Source organism: Rhinolophus sinicus, linkage group LG02, assembly GCF_036562045.2.
Source record: "Rhinolophus sinicus isolate RSC01 linkage group LG02, ASM3656204v1, whole genome shotgun sequence".
Taxonomy (NCBI): domain Eukaryota; kingdom Metazoa; phylum Chordata; class Mammalia; order Chiroptera; family Rhinolophidae; genus Rhinolophus; species Rhinolophus sinicus.
In genome coordinates this window covers 93,616,101-93,634,839 of record NC_133752.1, presented here as the reverse complement: position 1 = coordinate 93,634,839, position 18,739 = coordinate 93,616,101, and the positions used below count along the sequence as shown (strand labels likewise).

The window sequence follows — 18,739 nt, the reverse complement described above, 5'->3', positions numbered from 1 at the left end:
GTACTACAATTTGGCAATGGCATTCTCCCCTCTGGTCTGCTCCTTACTAATCGAATGTTTAAATAATCGTTTTGTTAAAACAAAAACTAGAGAACACATTTTGAATGAAAAGTGTGGGCTGTGTTCAACTTTTCTTCGGGTAATACTATCTGTCCTTTTTGTGACATCACAGTTTCCGTTACAGAAAATGAATTAGTTACAAGTTTAAGTTATGCAGATATTCTGGAATTCTCTATTTAGAAGTATTCAGTTGGTTCCACGTTCCTCTGTTTATAAAACATTTTTTTTCACTGTCAAATGAATTAAAACATAAAGTCTGGGGAGATGCTGGAGAGAGACTTCTGCGCCCCACCCTGTCCCATTAGCACTGTCACCTCCTCAAATTCTGTCGATAAAATGGGCATTAAAATGCATAGCTGCTAGGATTTATGTAAAGATGATGTAGGTAAAATATTTTTATTTCACTTATTTATTTATATTCTATTTTGATCCCCAAAAGACTGAAGGAGCTCCCAAATACAGGAGGCACAGTTTTTTAGATATTTAATGCAGTGCCTGGGGCATAGTAGACAGTTAACAGATGTCAGGCGTTATTATCATCTCATTTAATTCTCACAAAAGTGCTATCAATGTGGTACTAGTTATCCTTATCTTGTACATAAGAAAACTGAAGCTCAGAGAGATTAAGTAACTTGCCAAAGGCCACACAGCTAACAAGAGATGGAACCCAAGACATGTTTGTCAAATTCTGAGCCTGCATTGCTAACCTGTAAGCTATGCTTATGTCTTAGGGGTGATTTTTAATTATGTTAGCTTTATTTATATTAAGATACGCTTTACTATGCATTCAGAATACTGTGTTTACCCGAAAATAACATCAGATCTTGTATTAATTTTTGCTCCAAAAGACGCAGTAGGGCTTATGTTCAGAGGATGTCATCCTGAAAAATCATGCTAGGGCTTATTTTCCAGTTAGGTCTTATTTTTGGGGTAACATGGTACTTGTTTCAAACAAAATTGAGATTCCAGTGTTGTTGTTTTTTAACTGAACACAATTCAGTTGAAAGTTAAAATCTATTAAAATTGGATTGTGAATATGCATAGAAAACTAACCAATCTATAAATATTAGTACCTCTGTGAATACAGTGAAAAGCTAATTTAAGGCTTAGAAATCTATGAAAATTATTTTTAATGCTTTTAAATTATGTTTAAATAGGTAATTAAGAATTTAATTTTATTTAATTAACCATAAATTTACAAATTATGATGGTACTTTATAAAAAAGCAAATTTGCTTTTTGAGCTCATTTGACTTAGCATTTGTTAAAATTAACTTTACCTTTAAAATAAAGCACTTAATCAGATTTTCCTTTGTAATTGTTTAATTCCCATCTAGTATTGTGAGATTTGCCAATTTTCTGAATTTTAGACATTAAAAATACAAAATGAGATAGTAATCAATCATGAAATAGTTATGAAGCTTTGAATATTTGCTTACCACCAACCAAAACATGATGAGATAGAAAGAAGCATATGGTTCACATTCTCCAGTACTTTAAAATCTACTGAACTATACAAGACAGTTCATAATTGAGCACTAAATTTTGCAGATCAAACTAAGAATTTTGCATGTAGTTTAAAAATGATGCAACCTTCACGCCTCCCCTGGAAGAAATATAAAGTATGCATCATGTCATGAAAGATAAAAAAATTGGTCATTGATTTCATTGTATCAGGTGGAGACTTTTAAATATGTGAAAAAAAGAGGAGAATAACATGAATAGTAAGAAATATGTCTGTAGATTTTAGACTTCCATTGAACATATTCTGACAAGGTAAGCTGCTTTATGGGTAACTCATGTTCTCCTTTTGTTGATCTTTCTGGCCCTGCAATCTTCTCGGTCATCTGCTCTGTCTAGATTGGCTCAGCGTCCCCTCACACTGCTACTATTGTTATTCCATTTTTGGAATCGCTTTTGTAACAACCTTTCACCCTTGCTCAATTTCTATTTTTCCTGCCTTTTTGCTTCAGTGTTTGCCAATATAGTCAAACAGCTTCATTAAAATGAAGACACTTAGAGTGACTATTTAACTTTCTGCATAAGGATGTCCACTGGCTCTCTCACTTGCTTTTTAAGGAAAACCCAAGTCTTGTCTTTAGCTGACTGAAAATACCAACTGAATTCTCGGTTCTCACCTTCTTTTTCTATTCTCTTGCTCATGACTTTGGTTTAACCTCTGGGTACTTCCGCGTCCCCACCTGGGGTTTTAACACTATGTCCCTGCTTTCTTTGAAAATGACTGTAAAACATGTGATCAAGGCAAAATAATATATGGGGTGTCCACGAACGCTTTATAGTGTAGTAATAAAAAGGTCACGTGTGAATTGACCTTCCAAAGTAAGAACTTGAACATCACCAGGAACTATGAAGCTCCTGTTCCACGGGCAGGTCTCATAACTCCCCTGGCTGTCATGCCTATCAAGTCCATTTCCCCCCATTTATTTACCACGTGTGCACATATTCCTTATTTTATTCCCCTTCAACAAAATATTTCTGAGATTCATCCATATAAATCCAAATAGTTCATTTATTTTCACTCTTGGATAGTATCTCATTGGATGATAATACAATAATTTGTTCATAATATCCCATTGTATGAAGATATAATAATTTCTGGATAGATGTCTAGGTTTCCAATTTTTTTGATAATACAAACAATGTTATTATGAGTATGTTGGTCTATGTCTCAATATGCTCATGATCAGGGATTTCTTTGGAGAGGAGCACACTTGGGGTTGAAGCTGCTGAGCTGTAGGATGTTTCCAACTTTGACCTCACTGCCAAATCTTATTTAATCTCCGTTTATTAGTAGTTGATCGTTCGACAGTGTAGTAGTCTCTGGTTCCACTTGGCTTCTTTCATAAGAAATGGCTTTCTGCCTAAGAATGGTCATCTCCTTCATTTTCTACATTTATTTATATTGCTATAATAGAGATAATGATGGTACTTGCAGTATTTGGTGGAGAGAACTTATATCTTAGAATTAGCAAATAATTCAGTTTGCCGCCCTGCTCACCGTTTTGCTTTTTAAAAGTCTTCCTTTTCCATCACTGTGAACCTTTTTCTTATGTGGGGTCAGAACCGCCTTGGTTTCTAGCCTCTCCCTCTGTATGAACTTCTGAGTGTCACTTGCTGATGACTCCAAACACAAAGTATCACCGAACACTCACACTTTGGCCGAAATGATTATACTTAAGCAACAAAGATCATTTTTGACATGTAGTAAGAAGGAAGAAACTAATATTTGCTAATGACCTAATAAGGACATGTCCTTGTTTGACATTTTCACATGTCATTTATGGTAACCCTCCAAACATTGTGCAGCGTATGGCTTTCTTTTCTCGTTTTCCATTTTATAGCTAAAGATCAGGAGTGCTAGAGAAATCGAACAGATTAAGGTCACAGAACAGAATTAGGTTTTAAATGCGATCTTTTGATTCTATTTTTTTTAAATTGGGGAATATTGGGGAACAGTGTGTTCTTCCAGGACCCATCAACTCCAAGCCAAGTCACTGCTTTCAATCCACCTGTGGAGGGCGCAGCTCACTGGCTCATGTGAGAATTGAACCAGCGACCTTGGTGTTATGAGCACTGTGCTCTAACCAACTGAGCCAACCGGCCACCCCTTGGTCTTTTGATTCTTTTTTTAGGGTTCTAATCTATAGTACAGGAAGATAAATATTAGGTTGGTGCAAAAGTAATTGTAGTTTAAAAGATTAAAAATAATCGAAAAACCGCAATTACTTTTGCACCAACGTAATATTTGTGTGTGCGTGTGCACACATGCATATACATACATATGTAGCATGTCAATAATTGATAGCATTCAGTATTTGAAATACATTTTTAAGTTACTTCTGGAGAATATGGCAAATGAAATTGTCTATTGTGTATACTTCTTACATTTGACTTTAAGAATGCATTTTCAAAGTGCCTTTATTCAGATTTGAAGGAATAAGCCTATAAGAAACTAAGAATGCATTACTCTTAGAGCACATTTCTTCCTGAACTCACAGTGACGCCTTGATGCTGTACTTCCTCCTCCTGCCCTGTTCTGACAACAGTATGCAGCTCACCTGGCCGGGGAGGCTGCGGTCTGAGGCTGGGCTCAGGACTCTCTGCCTTTTGTCATCCTCAGACGGCTCTTTAATAGTGGACGATGGGAAAGGAGGACTGAGATGGCCTGCCCATAACTGGTTTCCTGCTTCTGTCTCACTCACTCCAGTGGGTTAATACAGTGGTCAGAAAGAGCCTGTTAGACCAGAAGTCTGGCATGCTGCTTCTCTGCATGCTCCTCACCTCCTTTAGGTCTTACTGAAACGTCACCTTCTCATTGAGACCTTCCCTGACCACCCTATCTAAAAGGGCAGCATTCCTGACACTTATCTCCTTTCTAGCTTTATTTTTCTGTAGCACTTACCACTAACATACCATTTATTCAATTTTCATACGTCTTGTATCTTTTCTGTCTCTCCCACTGTCATGTAAGCTCCATGAGGTATAGGATCATTGACTCTCCTTTGCTGCACTGTTCCCACACCTGGAATAGTACTTGGCACATAGTAGGTGTTCAATAAATATTTGTTGAATGAACAAAGGACTAAATAAGTAAAAATTTGAGGAGGAGTTTCCAGAGAATGGCATTCTGAGAATACTGCCATTGTTATCGTGGCATCATCACGAAATAGTTGTTAACAGGAGAGGAAACGAGACCAGAGATGACGATAATTTCTTATCCGATGCTGAAGCATAAGGGAAGAAAAGGCATTTTTACTGGGAAAAGAGCAGGAGTTTCTAAAAGAAGCTTTTATGAGGTTCAGTGAATACTTGTTGAGTTAATGTTGAATAAATTAATATATAAGAGCACTTGTATCCCCCACAAAATTCACATGTTGGGACCTAATCTCCAGTGTGATGGTACTGGAGGTGGGGCCTTTGGGAGGTGATTAGGTCATGAGGCTGGAGCCCTCATGAACGAGATTAGTGCCCTTACCCCTTCTGCCATGTGAGGGCACAGAGAGAAGATGGCCATTTATGAACCAGGAAGTGAGCTTTCACCTCTGACACTTCCCGTGCCTTGATCTTGGACTTCCCAGCCTCCAGAACTATGAGAGATAAATTTCTGTTATTTATAAGCCGCCCAGTCTATGGTATTTTTATCATAACAGACCAAATGGACTCAGACAGGAACTATGGCCAGCAATTTCTTTCCAAATCTGGTCTAAATCTGTGTTTCTTAGCTTAAATTCTTGGCTCTTTCCCCTCCACCAGATGCTGCAGTCAAATGGATCCATTTTCCAGTCCCTGAATATGAGGTTCCTCTCTTACCTCTGAAACTGGGCCGCACTCCCCAACTTTCTGCTCCCACCCCCTCATTTTTCTCTCTTCCCTTCTCTCTCCCTTCTGCCCTTTCTTTTTTTTTTTTTAAATTAAAGTTTATTGGGGTGACAATTGTTAGTAAAGTTACATAGATTTCAGGTACACAATTCTGTAATACATTATCTATATCTCACATTGTGTGTTCACCACCCAGAGTCAGTTCTCTTTCCATCACTATATATTAGACCCCGTTTACCCTCTTCTAGAGCCCCCCTTTCCCCTTACTCTCTGGTGACCCCTAAACTATTGTCTGTGTCTATGAGTTTTTGTTCCTTCATTTGTTTGTCTTGTTCTTCTGTTGCTTTCAGTTTTATATCCCACATATCAGTGAAATCATCTGGTTCTCGACTTCTTCTGTCTGACTTATTTCACTCTGCATTATAATCTCAAGATCCATCCATGTGGTCACAAATGGTCCTATTCCTTCTGCCCTTTCTTAATCATTTATTGATCAACTCCTCTGGGCCAGGTGCTATGCTAGGTTCTGGGATTACAAAGAGGAATACAGTTTTGTCCTTGTCCTCAAGATTCATGCATTCTAGACCTAAGTAAGCGCTTCTGTGTTTCCCTGAAAATAAGACCTAGCCGGACAATGAGCTCTAATGCATCTTTTGGAGCAAAATTAATATAAGACCTGGTATTATATTATATTATACCTGGTCTTATAGTAAAATAAGACCGGGTCTTATATTAATTTTTGCTCCAAAAGATGCATTAGAGCTGATTGTCTGGCTAGGTCTTATTTTCGGGGGAACATGGTAGAATATAAGTGGGTGGGAATATGGAAAAGAGGCGCTGACTGATGGCTTGAAGGCTCCCTGTCTCCAGTAAAGATAGACTGGGTGGGTTGGCACTTGAGTTGGTGCGGAGACTATATGAGGCTTGGTTGTGGATCACATCATTAAAAAGGATTAAACATCTTCTAAAACTCTGCAAACCATTTATGGAGATGATTGCATAGTCTTCAAAACTACTCATTTGATGAGGCAAGCCCAAATCATGATTCTGCAGCGTCTTGTGAATGTGGCAAGGAGTGTTAAATGGTATTCAACTTAAAATCTATGATTCTGGGGTTTAATGGTTTTTTGTTTTTTCAGTTCTTTCTTTGGAAATTGCTATTAAGACAAACAAACAAACAAAAAAACAAACCAAAACTCAAACTAATCACAGAAAGAATATGTGATTGTGCCTTCTCTGAAACCAGTGTAAATCATGTTGAAACTTGGTTTATAGATTTTTCTTCTTCATGCCTGTTGGCATTATAATCTTGTCAACTTTCTTACTTTTATTATTTTACTGTTCTGCACCCTACTGCTTACTTCAAGCAAAGCTAAATGGCTTCCCTGCTTAGTTAGGCATAAAACACCCCGAGAATGTACCAGTGTATGTATCTTCACACATGCTGGGAGATTGAGGGTTAGAAGGTTAATCTCATTCAGCATTTCCTGTGGAAGAAAAATAATGCAGTTATTTGCCCTTTAATTTATGGAAATAGTTCAAGTAAGGGTTTTAGCACTTTTATAAATTTAAATGAAAATGTGGAGAGAAAATTAGGTATTCTTAAGCTAAAAGTGATGAGAGTATCTAGATCTTTCTATTTATTGTCATCTAGAATTTTTTTTTTTTTTCTTTCAAGCTTTTCTGGTAACAGGAAACCTTCCAGTAGCCTCAAGGACAATAATACCTGAGAGACTTGAGTATTAAATACAGCTGTGACTCAATAAAAATAGTCATTCCATGCTTAACTAAGGAAACTTTCTAAATTTATACTGAAAGTTACACTTACAGAATCATGTTTTTATTAGCTACCCTAAATGTTAATTACTAATTTAAGTTTCAATTTGCGGCTGATAATTATGAATGTAAAATGAGTTATCAAAACTGTTTCCATATTTTTTTGATCTTTAGACCTTTAAAGAAATAAGAAGAGTCAAAGTGGTGTGCCCATCTCAGTCATTAACAAGCAGAATATTTAACTGGCATGACAGTTATTATCATTATGCTAATAATAGGAGATGGGGCTCTAGTAAGATTAAGCATTAGCTATTCCAGTCCCTCGAGGAAACTGTAAAATTCAGCTTCACTGGGTTGTAATTAGAAAAGAAGTATATTTAAATACCGAAAAAAATCTTAGGTAGCTCAGCCCACAATATGCCAAGGACATGTGCTTGAAGCCTTTTAATCTCTAGGTGTGGCCTACTTTATAAATATTTCCATAAGCATTTACATACTTGATATTTAACAATTACAGCATTGTATAATCATGTCTATATGCTTTGCCTGAAGAAATAGAACGAAAACCTTGTAAGGACAGGGCTAGCTGTTAGTGATTTTGTATGTCTTTCTCCTCCATGGTGCGGTCCAAGCTCAAAATGATGCTTTCTCACCGACACCATGAGCACAGGAGCAGAAGATTAAGCTTTCCTGTCCCACATTTTATTTTCTCTAGCAGAAGTACAACTATTAGTGATGATAATACTATAATAAGTATTATAGAGCACTTACTTGCTTGCTGTTGGTCAGGTATAAATATTGGGAGATTTGATCCTATCCTTACCATCTATTAAATAATATTATTTAAATATTGTTGTTGTTGCCATTTTAGGGATGAGAACCCCCCCAGGCACAGAGTGGTTAAGTAACTTGCCTGAGGTCACACAGTAAGTGCAGTTTCTGGGATCCAAACCAGGCAGTCTGGCTGTGTATGCCTCACTACCTCTCACTGGTAGAGTTGCGTCTGGAAGCACTGCTTCCAATTTTAGCAGCTTCTTCAGTGCTGACCTATCCTGAGTGGAATTTGTGATTCATATTACTTTTCTTTTTCTTTCTCCACCCCCACCCCCGCTCTGTCAGGTCAAGTACAAAAGAGATTTTGAAGAAAGCAAAGGGAGGGGCTTCAGCATCGTTACAGACACTCCTGAACTACAGAGGCTGAAGAGGACTCAGGAACAAATCAGTAACGTAGGTGACCATTGGTTCAGTGATGTAATAGCCCTAACTTGTGTGTCTGGATGAGAGAGTGAGATTAGGCGCCTTGAAAGTGTTCTTATTGCTATGGTATGCAAGCAGTACTCGATGTACTCATAACATATGCCACGTTTATTTGTGAAATTCCTTCTCTCTGATTTTATCACAGTTATCTGGAGCCTAACACTTTAATAGCAATGACTGTATTTCTGAATACACCTTTAATTTATATAAATAAATTGATTTACTAAACACATTTACAAAATATATCAATTAAATAACTTAAAGGTGTATTCATTGCTATTAAAAGAAGTTATTGTAATGTAGCATCTTATCCCATTTTGAATGATTCTCAGCTTTTGAATTTTTCCAAAATAGGACTTTTGTAGTTAAATTTAAAAACTTGACAGTTTTTTTTGTTTTTTCTTTTTGCTGTGGATAAGCATATAAAAATATACATATAAAGTATCTTGAGGAAGCTCATATTTGCTAATTATGCATATATAAGATTTCATACTTTAAATTAGATATTGTTGAAATGATATATTACATCTGAGTTTTAAAATAAACATTTACATATGAAGTCACTTTGGATTTGAAAGCTGCATTTTGTTCAGTAATATATTTTTTTTTGCAAAAGAAAGCTGAGACTAGCAGAACTTCAAAGCATATTAGGTGCCAAAAAGTATTAATTCACTGCTAATTAAAAGTGGATAAACAGCTATTCTTAATTTTTGTAATTCATGCCTGTGATTATGTTTCTTCCAAAGTAGTACATGAAGTTTGTCAAAATGTATTTTTTTTTCAGAAAAAAATTAGTTCAATGTTAGGTATCCAAAGGAAATATGAATGAAAATCAACTACTGTGTATGTGATTTAAAACATGTGCAAATATGCAAGATTCATACCATTTTTCATGAGAAGTTTATCTTGTATGTCACTGTACTATCGCTAAACTTTGTATATTTAGATGTTATAAGTGATGTAGCCTTAATTTCCAGGAAATGTTTAATTAGCAGATGGTTTTTAACTCACTGATATTTGGCTGTCATCATTATATATAGAGTGACTACTTGCAGATAGAATCGTAACACATAATTTGAGAAAATTCTATTTGTCAAAAGTTCAAAAACAGAATGATGTTTAAAAGACATTTAGGGAGTGAGAGGAGACAGAATAAACACTTCATTTTCCCATATTCTCTAAGGTTTATCCATTTTTTGCTCTCTAAATGGACATTTTGTTTAAGTAACGACATTTTTTCCTTTGAAGAGAAAGGGTTGAATTTTAAGGATTCATGGCTTTTGTCCCTTAGTTTTTCTGTCCCATCTCAACAATCCCCCAGTCATGAATACTGGAGATTACGCCTCTGTCTGTCTTCCTCTCTGCTCTTTCCTGAAATCAAGTATCCATTTTTGCTTTTAAAAATGCAAATTACAGATATATTCTACTGGCAGTTACATTCAGTTTTTTTGGAGAAACTTTTTAAAAAAAATAAAAATAATGCTACACAAAACAAAGTTACATTATCAATCTTCAACTATCACAGAAATTTATTTCGAAAAGAACTAAACATTTCTACTTAAGATGTCCACGTGACAGCTAACATAAGGATTGCAGGGGATTCAAAGGTAAGCCTTTTAATTTATATTCAAATTAAATCACTATTCATATTTAATAAGAAAAGAACTGATCATTTCACCAACCTTTATCATTAGCAGGAGTATACATTTTATTCAATACCAGAGGCTGTTTGCAGATCCATTCTTAATTATGCAAAAATCCCTTGTAACACAGGTACGTATAAATCTGTATTTATCATATTCCTAGCAGTATATAAAAATACCATTTAGATTAAGCCCATAATTTATACAATGCTGAGTTTTAAAAGCATATAATTGAGATAATATCCTAAACTTTTTATTTTTTGCAATTGTCTTTATGTTAGCAACCATAGCAGTCTTGCAAGTAGTTCTTTTAGCCATGATGAGGCATATTTATGTTTGGGTAGCAGTAACAAATACAGATTTTATAATATTACTATTAGGGATTTAGTCTTGAAGAAAGGAAGCTGTAAAATATTCTAAGGCCTAGTGAATTTATTATTCATTTATAAGGCTGCAACTTTATGAACTTTTTCCGTGACCTCACAGGGTTTTCCATATTACTCAACGCTCTTTTTCTCTATAAGAAATTTGGTTTAATCTGAAAGGTGGTACTTTGGCTAGTTCAGTTTTCCACATTACTTTCAGATAAACCCAAACACTGAAATATATTGGTCAAATCCAGACAGATATTTTTGGCAGTGGCCTGGATTGTGTCTGTTTTGAGAGGAAGAAGGTGAGAAAATGTCCAGACTGGCCAGGTACCAGAATCTTCCTGCTGGAGATGCCAGGATGCAGAGGACTCATCCCGAAAATTATAGGGGATATGAGACCTGAGCTCCAAGTTTAATACAGGTTGATGTAGGTGGCTTAACTAAGTCAGGGTCTTCACATACTTTATATTTTCATTTGTTTCATTTCCTTATTTGCTTTTACTTAATTTTATCTTTGAAAGTCGTCTTGATGTTTCTAAGCTGCCTTTAATCCCTTTTGGACTCAAGGAAGTATAGATATAAAACAGTGGATTTAATGACAGCTCCTAGGTGTTTTGGGTAATATGTTATGGATGAATGGGCATTTTTGATTGCTTGTGTCTGTGTCAGTTCTATGAATTTTTTTTAGACACTCTCATATTCATTTGCGCAGAATTTGAAATCATTTGGAAATTCCTGCTCAGTCTGCATATGTTACTGAGCTGTGGGGTAAAATACAGTTGTAAATTTGAAATTGTGTGTAATGAAAGGGTGAGAGTGACTTTAGCCTTGACTTCCTTCTTTTGGGGTCTATAATGACAACATACTGAACCTGGGAGATTTATTAAATGCTGCAATTTAAACTTCTTCTGCTATATGACTCACTTAGTAGAACTGCAGAAAGAATAAAAAAATGAGGCAGGATTTCAGAATTTACTGAATGGTTGGAAATAAATAGAATTGATTTCCAAATGAAAATTTTTTTCCACGAAATTCTAGGAGATGTCTAATTGCTTTCTCTGCCCCGCAATTTTAGGGCACAAATTCAGATATGGCAGCAATGTCCTAGTACATCTCCAGGTTTTCTTCACTTAGTGATATTTTAGGAAAAGGTTCTTAAAGGGCAATGTATACACGTGAATTGAGGAATTCCTGTGCCTTTGGACATTTACAAAAAACCTTTTTGTTTTTCTTTCTGCTGTCCTCAGAGCTCTAACTTGTGTGAGTACTTGTAAAGGCTTTTTCTAATTCAGGTGGTTGCCACCTTCAAGTTTATAAACAGTGCATTCAGAGAACTGGCAGCAGAATCACCCCAGACATCTGAGGGACTCATCCAGCCTCGAGATTATTGATGTGTTTCATTCTGCCTGCTTACACACTAATATAAACTACACTTGCAATTAGCTGAGACAGTCTGTGGATAAATTGTGAGATAAAATGGTAAAGTCTGTTTGTGAGAGACTTTTACAATCTTTGTGCTGTAGATAAAATCTAGATGCTTATTTTTGGATTTATTTCAGGTGGCGGAGAAATATTACGTGAAGGGAAAGAAAAAAAAGGAAAAAACCCAGATGACAAATCTTGTATTTTCCATACTGACTGAAATAGTAAGTGTACCATTATGTGATTTGTCAAGATTTGTTTCTGTCTTTGACTCGCAGAAGAAATGATTGTTTGTTCTTTTGTGTGTGTGTGTGTGTGTGTGTGTGTGTGTGTGTGTGGCGCGCGCCTGTGCCTATGTGTGTTGGCTTCAGTGGGAATCTTTAGAACCCCCCTTTCCTTAGATCACTGGAAACCAGATAATAGTATTTTCCTGTTCTATATTCTTTCCCTTACCCAGTCAGGATCAACACTTTTGGTTATCTATCCTGTTTCCCAAATGCCCTTTTTACTACCATTTTCAATTTAGCATACCCATTCATAAGAAACGCTTACTTGCTTTACAAGAAAAGCTAAGATTGAAGCCTTTTTTTTAACATTATGCAAAAAGGAACCTCTCTGTAATCTGTTATTGAAATGCAATTATTTTTAGTATTTTTGATGCGGCTACATAATTTTTCATTGACTTCTTACAATGCAAAGTAAATTACATGCCCACTAATAATCTCACATAGATACTGCTGATTTAGTTTCCTGAGATTCTGTAAGTTAGCTTCAAAAATATTAAATTATTGAAGGTAAACATGGCCTAATAATTGAATAGTAGTGTCTATGGACTGTTAAAAGATTTGATTCAAAGTTAGGTTGAGTGTAAGGGTGAGCATGAGGGGAGGGATGACTATCTAGGGATCTGGTCTCTGTTTGTAATTTAAATAAATCATTTTGACAGAGACTGACTGCAGCCACGTTCAGCCTGCTGACGGTGGGAAATTGAGTTGTATGGTGGACAGAAGACAAGCAGTCAAGAGAAATCCCCAAAGGCAAAATTTGTTATGTAATTGGGTCAATTCATGCATGAGAAATGCATGCTAATTGTAAACTGGTGGCAAAATTAGAGTGTATGAAGCAATTAGGTCTTATATGAACCCGAACAACTGACGTAGGGTTTTTCTTTCTTTTCATATTCAGCAGACATACAAAAAGGTGTTTTGTTTTGTTTTGTTTTGTTTTTTAGAAAGCAAGAAAGGTAAACGTTAGAAAGTCATTCAATGTTGAAAGTAAAAAACAAAATCATTTGTTAATTTTGTTCCTTGTACAAGAAGCATAACAGCTTTATAACTAATGAAAAATCTATATGAAATCTAACTTTGAGTAGTAAAGCCTAGTGCGTAAGGTAGTTTGAAAGGAGAATGGGGTGTAGTATTTTTGCTATTACTCATAACTGAGCTTATTAACATAGATGTTTGGTCATGAGGTCAATGGTTTAGATTTAAGCCCTTGAAGTCTAGCGTTTTCATAGGATGAATTTATATGTGACTGTAATAGAGCATGCTTTATCTCCAGCTTATCTCAACCAGTGACTCTGATGCATTCTCGAGTAATAGTGGGTCAGCAGCATTATCTTTAAAGCAAAGATCAAATATGTCAGAGAAAGTGGTAGGGCAATAGCATGTATTTTCCGTATAATACCTAACACATGTAAGAATGCTTTATTCGTTTCAAAACACTTTGACATACCCGGTCTAATTAGAGCCTCTGAACGACCTCTCCTTAGGGAAAGTATTTCTATAAGGAATACTTATTCTTTCATGAGAAAAATGTATGGAAAATTACCTTGTGGTCCTTTCTCATTTCCAAATCCGTGGTTTCCCTTACACCTGGTTTTGCTTTATTTTTCCACCTACGGCAGAACTTCAAAGATTGATCTCTTCTTTTTATCCTCAATTTTTTAGCCACAGTCACTTAAAAAAACAAATACATCCCAGACCAGTAATTACTTGTTCATGGCAAGTACAAGAGTTGTGGTTATAAAATGGCATTGTCTAAAGGGGAGGTTTGGGAAGGGTCCCCATAATAAAAGAATTAACACATATGACTTCTTTTTGGAAACAGAGATTAAGGATCCAGCCAACAATTTCTGAAGATCTGTCTTTTGTGAAATGCCTCTTTCCCATTCCTTTCTTTTCCATCCCACAGTTTTCAGGATCTTATCCTGCCTGAGTTACTATGGGAGCCTCCTAATTGGCTTTATCTCCTAGCAATTTCTGCCCCTTCCATTGTATCTTAAACACTGCCACCAGATAACTCTTTCCACAATAGGGTCTTTCATCAAGACCCTAATTATGACCCACTAAACACCTTTCCTTGGACCTCTGCTTTGAGGAGGACAAAAATCTAATCTCCTAAACCCCTTAATTCTGACCCTAAGGGCCCGCCACAATCTGTTCCTAAATTATTTTTCACCTTATCTTTCATTGCCCTTCAACACTGTTCTTCCATTTCTTTTAGTCCTGGCTAACTTACTCTGTTCTGGGATTTGCAGGAGTCATTCTTCTTGTGCGGAACAATTTCACACTATCTGAAAATGACATCCTCACCCCCGATCCTAGAGACACTCAGACCCCAGCCACAGTGCTCTCTCTCTTGCCTCTGAGTCAATAATGCTTTGTACACTAGCACAGTCTGTACCACTCATTTCACGCATCACATTCCACATTTGGGTTGTAATTAGCTCTTCACGTGGTATGTGTCTTACCTCTCTAATTTCATGAGGATGAAGATTAGCCATGTCTTTTTCAATTTATTTTTTGTATCTCCAAGAATTTCTATCATGATGCTTTGTACCTTACCTTTCTTGTCACGTCCTTAATTTAAACCCTCCTCATCCCTTGCTTAACTTGTGGGAGTAAGTCTTCTGACTGTTCTCACCTGCCACAGTACTGCCTCTTCTCCCTCCCAAGCTGTTCTCTTCGTAGTTTCTTGCAAGGTCCCTAAACCACACATCTACTCATGTCACCCTCTTCCTTAAAATCTGCCAATGGCTCTCAATGGCCTTTGGGATAAAATGCAAAACCTTTAGCATGGAGCGTGAGGCTATCCTTGGTTTGGTGCTGAGATCTCCAGCCTGGGTGTCTCTCGGGCCTGAGCCTGGTCCACTTCAAACTTCCGCCTGGAATGCCATCCACACCCTCTCCGCACCCACACTCAGCCCAGAGGCTGCCTCTTCTTCCCTGCCCTTGCTCTTCCTCTCCCCAACCTGACAGTCTGCTTCTATAACTGCATTATAAGTTTTCCTCCTAGACTGAACTCTATGAAGATTCGGGCTGTCACTTTTTCTCTGTAGTCCCAGGGCCTAGCACAGAGCTAAAATTGATAAACGAATTGGCTTCTTGTGCCAACACATTTTCTCATGGCTTCCCACTCTGCCCAAGGCTGCCGGCTGGCTCTGGAATGGCTTACCCAGGACTGCCCGACAGACACACCCATTTTGATACTTTGAGGGTGAATCTCCCTAGAACAGTGTGAATTTCATCTTATAATGGAGATTACAAGGAGTTTTCATCTTTCTAGATTTATTTTAATCAAGTGTCTCTTTTAAGATCTATGTAGATATCATATCAATTTTTTTTTTCTTAAAACTCTCAGATCTTTCTTCCTCCATTTCATCATTCTCTAGCGTGAAGTAGTTGCTTAATAAATATCTGTTCAGTAAATGACTGAATTCTTTTAAAGGTGTTATTTTTTTCCATTTCCTCCAGGTTTTTTTTTCTTTTTTCTTCTTTCTTTTTCAGAAGAGTCTGCCTTTCCATCCACTTCTCAGTCAAGGCAAATAAAATTTTTCCTAGGATAAGAGCCACACTAGGGTAGGGAACTAATCTATCCTTTCAACACAGAATTGCTAATGCCTAGAATTCCGCTTGACACATTGCAGGTACTCAGTAAATGAATAAGGCAATAATATTTAAAATATTGACTCATTTTGCACATTCTTTTTCTTGAAACCTCTTTTTGCAAGGGGGTTAGCTTTTAAAATTGCTTTGGATTTGTCATTTGTTTTATGCTGCTTGAAAAACACCCATTTTTCACTTTCTCCTGTTTTTACTTAAATATTCAGTGATTTCTAGTTTCAGCAAAAGATTGTAGCAGCATTCTCTCAGCAAAGCGTGACCATTTGCTTTCTAATGTGACATCTAAGAATTTCATTATATTAGAAATGCAAGGACTGCCCCGTTTGAAAATGTCGTAGTCAAAGAATTCTTTTTGATGTCTGAGTACCTGAGAAAAATAGGGCTTGCATTAGTCTGCTTGCGCTACCGTAACAAAATACCACAGGCTGTGTGACTTAAACAACAGACATTTATTTCCTCATAGTTCTAGGGGCTAGAAGTCCCAGATCAACTCAAGAGAGTTGGTTTCTGGTGAGAGTGAGATCTCTCTTTCTGGCTTGCAGGTGGCCACTTTCTCACTGTGTCCTCAGGTGGCCTTTCCTTGAAGCGTGTACATGAGAGATAGATCCGTGTGGTGTCTTCCTCTTCTTGTAAGGACACCAGTTGAATAGGATCAGGGCCCCATGGGCCCTGATTCCCTGATGACCTCATTTAATGTTATTTTTTTAAATAATTTTTTAATTGCAGTTGATATACAGTATTATATTAGTTTCAAGTGTACAACATAGTGATTAGACATTTATATAACTTTCAAAGTGATCACCCGGATAAATTTAGTATCTACCTGGCACCGTTTATAGTTATTACAATATTATTGACTGTATTCCCTATGCTGTACTTTGTATTCCCATGATTATTTTGTATCTTCCAATATGTACTTCTTAATCCCTTCTGCCTTTTCACCTAGCCCCCACCCACCCTTCTATCTGGAAACCATTAAAATGTTCTCTGTGTCTATGACTTTATTTCTATTTTGTTTGTTTGTTTATTTTGTTTTTCAGATTCCACATATAAGCAAAATCATATGGTATTTTCTTTCTCTGTCTGACTTATTTCACTTAGTATAATACCCTCTAGGCCCATCCATGTACTTGCAGAGGGCAAGATTTCATTCTTTTTATGGCCAAGTAATATTCCATTGTATAATGTGCCACCTCCTTTATCCATTCATCCATTGATGGACACCTAGGTTGCCTTCATATCTTGGCTACTGTAAATAATGTTGCAATGAACATATGGATGCACACATCCCTTTGCAGTAATGTTTTGAGTTTCTTTGGATAAATACGCAGAAGTGGGATTACTGGATTGTTCTTTGTCTCTTGTTATAGTCTTTGTTTTAAAGTCTACTCATATGTTGTCTGGCATAAGTATTACTACCTCAGCTTGTTTGTTTCCATTTTCATGAAGTATCTTTATTCATTCTTTTACTTTCAGTCTGTGTGTCTTTTTACCTGAAGTGAGTCTCTTGTAGGCAGCATACTTGTACGTAAGGGTCTTGTTTTCTTATCCATTCAGCCACCCTATGTCTTTTGATTGGAGCATTTAATCCATTTACATTGAAAGTAATTGATAGATATGTATTTATTGCCGTTTTACTATTCATAGTTATGGTTTTTTTTTTTCCTCTTCTTCTTAAAAATGTCTCTTTAACATTTCTTATAATACTGGCTTGGTGTTGGTCAACTCCTTTCACTTTTTCATGGCTGGGAAAGTATCTATTTCTGATTTTCAATGATAGCTTTGGTGAGTAGAGTAATTTTGGTTGTAGGTCTGTGCTTTTCATCACTTTGACTATTTTGTACCAATCCCATCTGGCCTGCAAAGTTTCTGTTGAGAAATCAGCTGACAGTCTTATGGGGTCTCCCTTGTAAGTAACTAGCAGCTTTTCTCTTACTGCTGTTAAGATTCTCTCTCTGTCTTTTTAACCTTTGGTATTTTAATTATGATGTGTCTTGGTGTGGGACTGTTTGGGTTCATCTTGTTTGGACTCTGTGCTCCCTGGGCTTGCATGCCTATTTCCTTTGCCAGCTTAGGGAAGTTTTTTGTCATTATTTCTCCAAATAGGTTTTCAATTCCGTGTTCTCTTTCTATTCCTTCTGGTACTCCTATGATGAGAATGTTGGCACTCTTGATAATGTCCCAGAGGCCCCTATCATCATTTTTTTTTGGATTCTTTTTTCTTTTTGCTGTTCTGTTTGGGTGTTTTCTGCTACCTTATCTTCTAAATCACTGATTTGACCCTTTGCGTCATCTAATCTACTTTTGATTCTGTCTGATGCATTTTTTATTTCTGACTGGTTCTTGTTTATGTTTTCTATTTTCAATTTTATGTTTCCTACCTCTTTGTTGAAGTTCTCACTGAGATCATTGAGCATCTTTATAATCAGTGTTTTGAACTCTGCATCTGGTAGATTGCTTGTCTTTTTTGTTTACTTCTTTTTCTGGTGTTTTGTTTTTTCATTTGAGGCATGTTACTTTGTCTCATTTTGGCTGCCTCTTTGGGTTTGTTTCTATGTATAGGTAGAGCTGCTATGTCTACTAGGCTTGGAAGAGTGGCCTCATGTAGTAGGTGTCCTGTGGGGCCCAGTGGTGTGGTATCCCTGGTCACCTGAGCTGGGTACTCTAGGTGTGTCCCTTGTGTGCTTTGTGTGCACGCTTCTGTGGTAGTTGAGCTTTGGTTGCTGTTGCCATGTCAGTGAGAGTGATTAACCCATAGGCTGATTGGTTGTGAGGACTGGCTGTGACTACAGTGGAGGAGCTATTGTGCAGGGGGCTGATCTTAGGAGCAGGATTCACTTTGGCATGGGTTTGGTACCTGCCGATTCTGTCCTTTATGGAGGTGGTTTAGTGGTGCTCTGGTGTGGTACGAAGCTGGCCACTGGGTACGTTGGTTCTGGGGCCTCTTGGAAGGGACTCTGGTGCAG

General features: G+C 36.9%; 1 protein-coding gene across 4 annotated transcripts in view; it reads left to right on the top strand.

Moving 5' to 3' along the window:
• Positions 1 to 18,739, top strand: part of NEBL (nebulette) — a 341,852-nt gene that overhangs the window by 173,654 nt on the left and 149,459 nt on the right. For 2 of the 4 annotated variants that reach the window (XM_074324852.1, XM_074324851.1), the window contains exons 1-2: positions 10,030 to 10,205; positions 12,006 to 12,092. Coding sequence is in view for 2 of the 4 variants with exons in the window: in XM_019755983.2 (XP_019611542.1) it covers positions 8,295 to 8,402 (108 nt within the window). In the remaining 2 variants the exon portion in view is untranslated. Of the gene's footprint in view, positions 1 to 8,294; positions 8,403 to 10,029; positions 10,206 to 12,005; positions 12,093 to 18,739 lie in introns of those variants that run through there. The other 2 variants (XM_019755983.2, XM_074324858.1) reach the window with 1 other exon arrangement.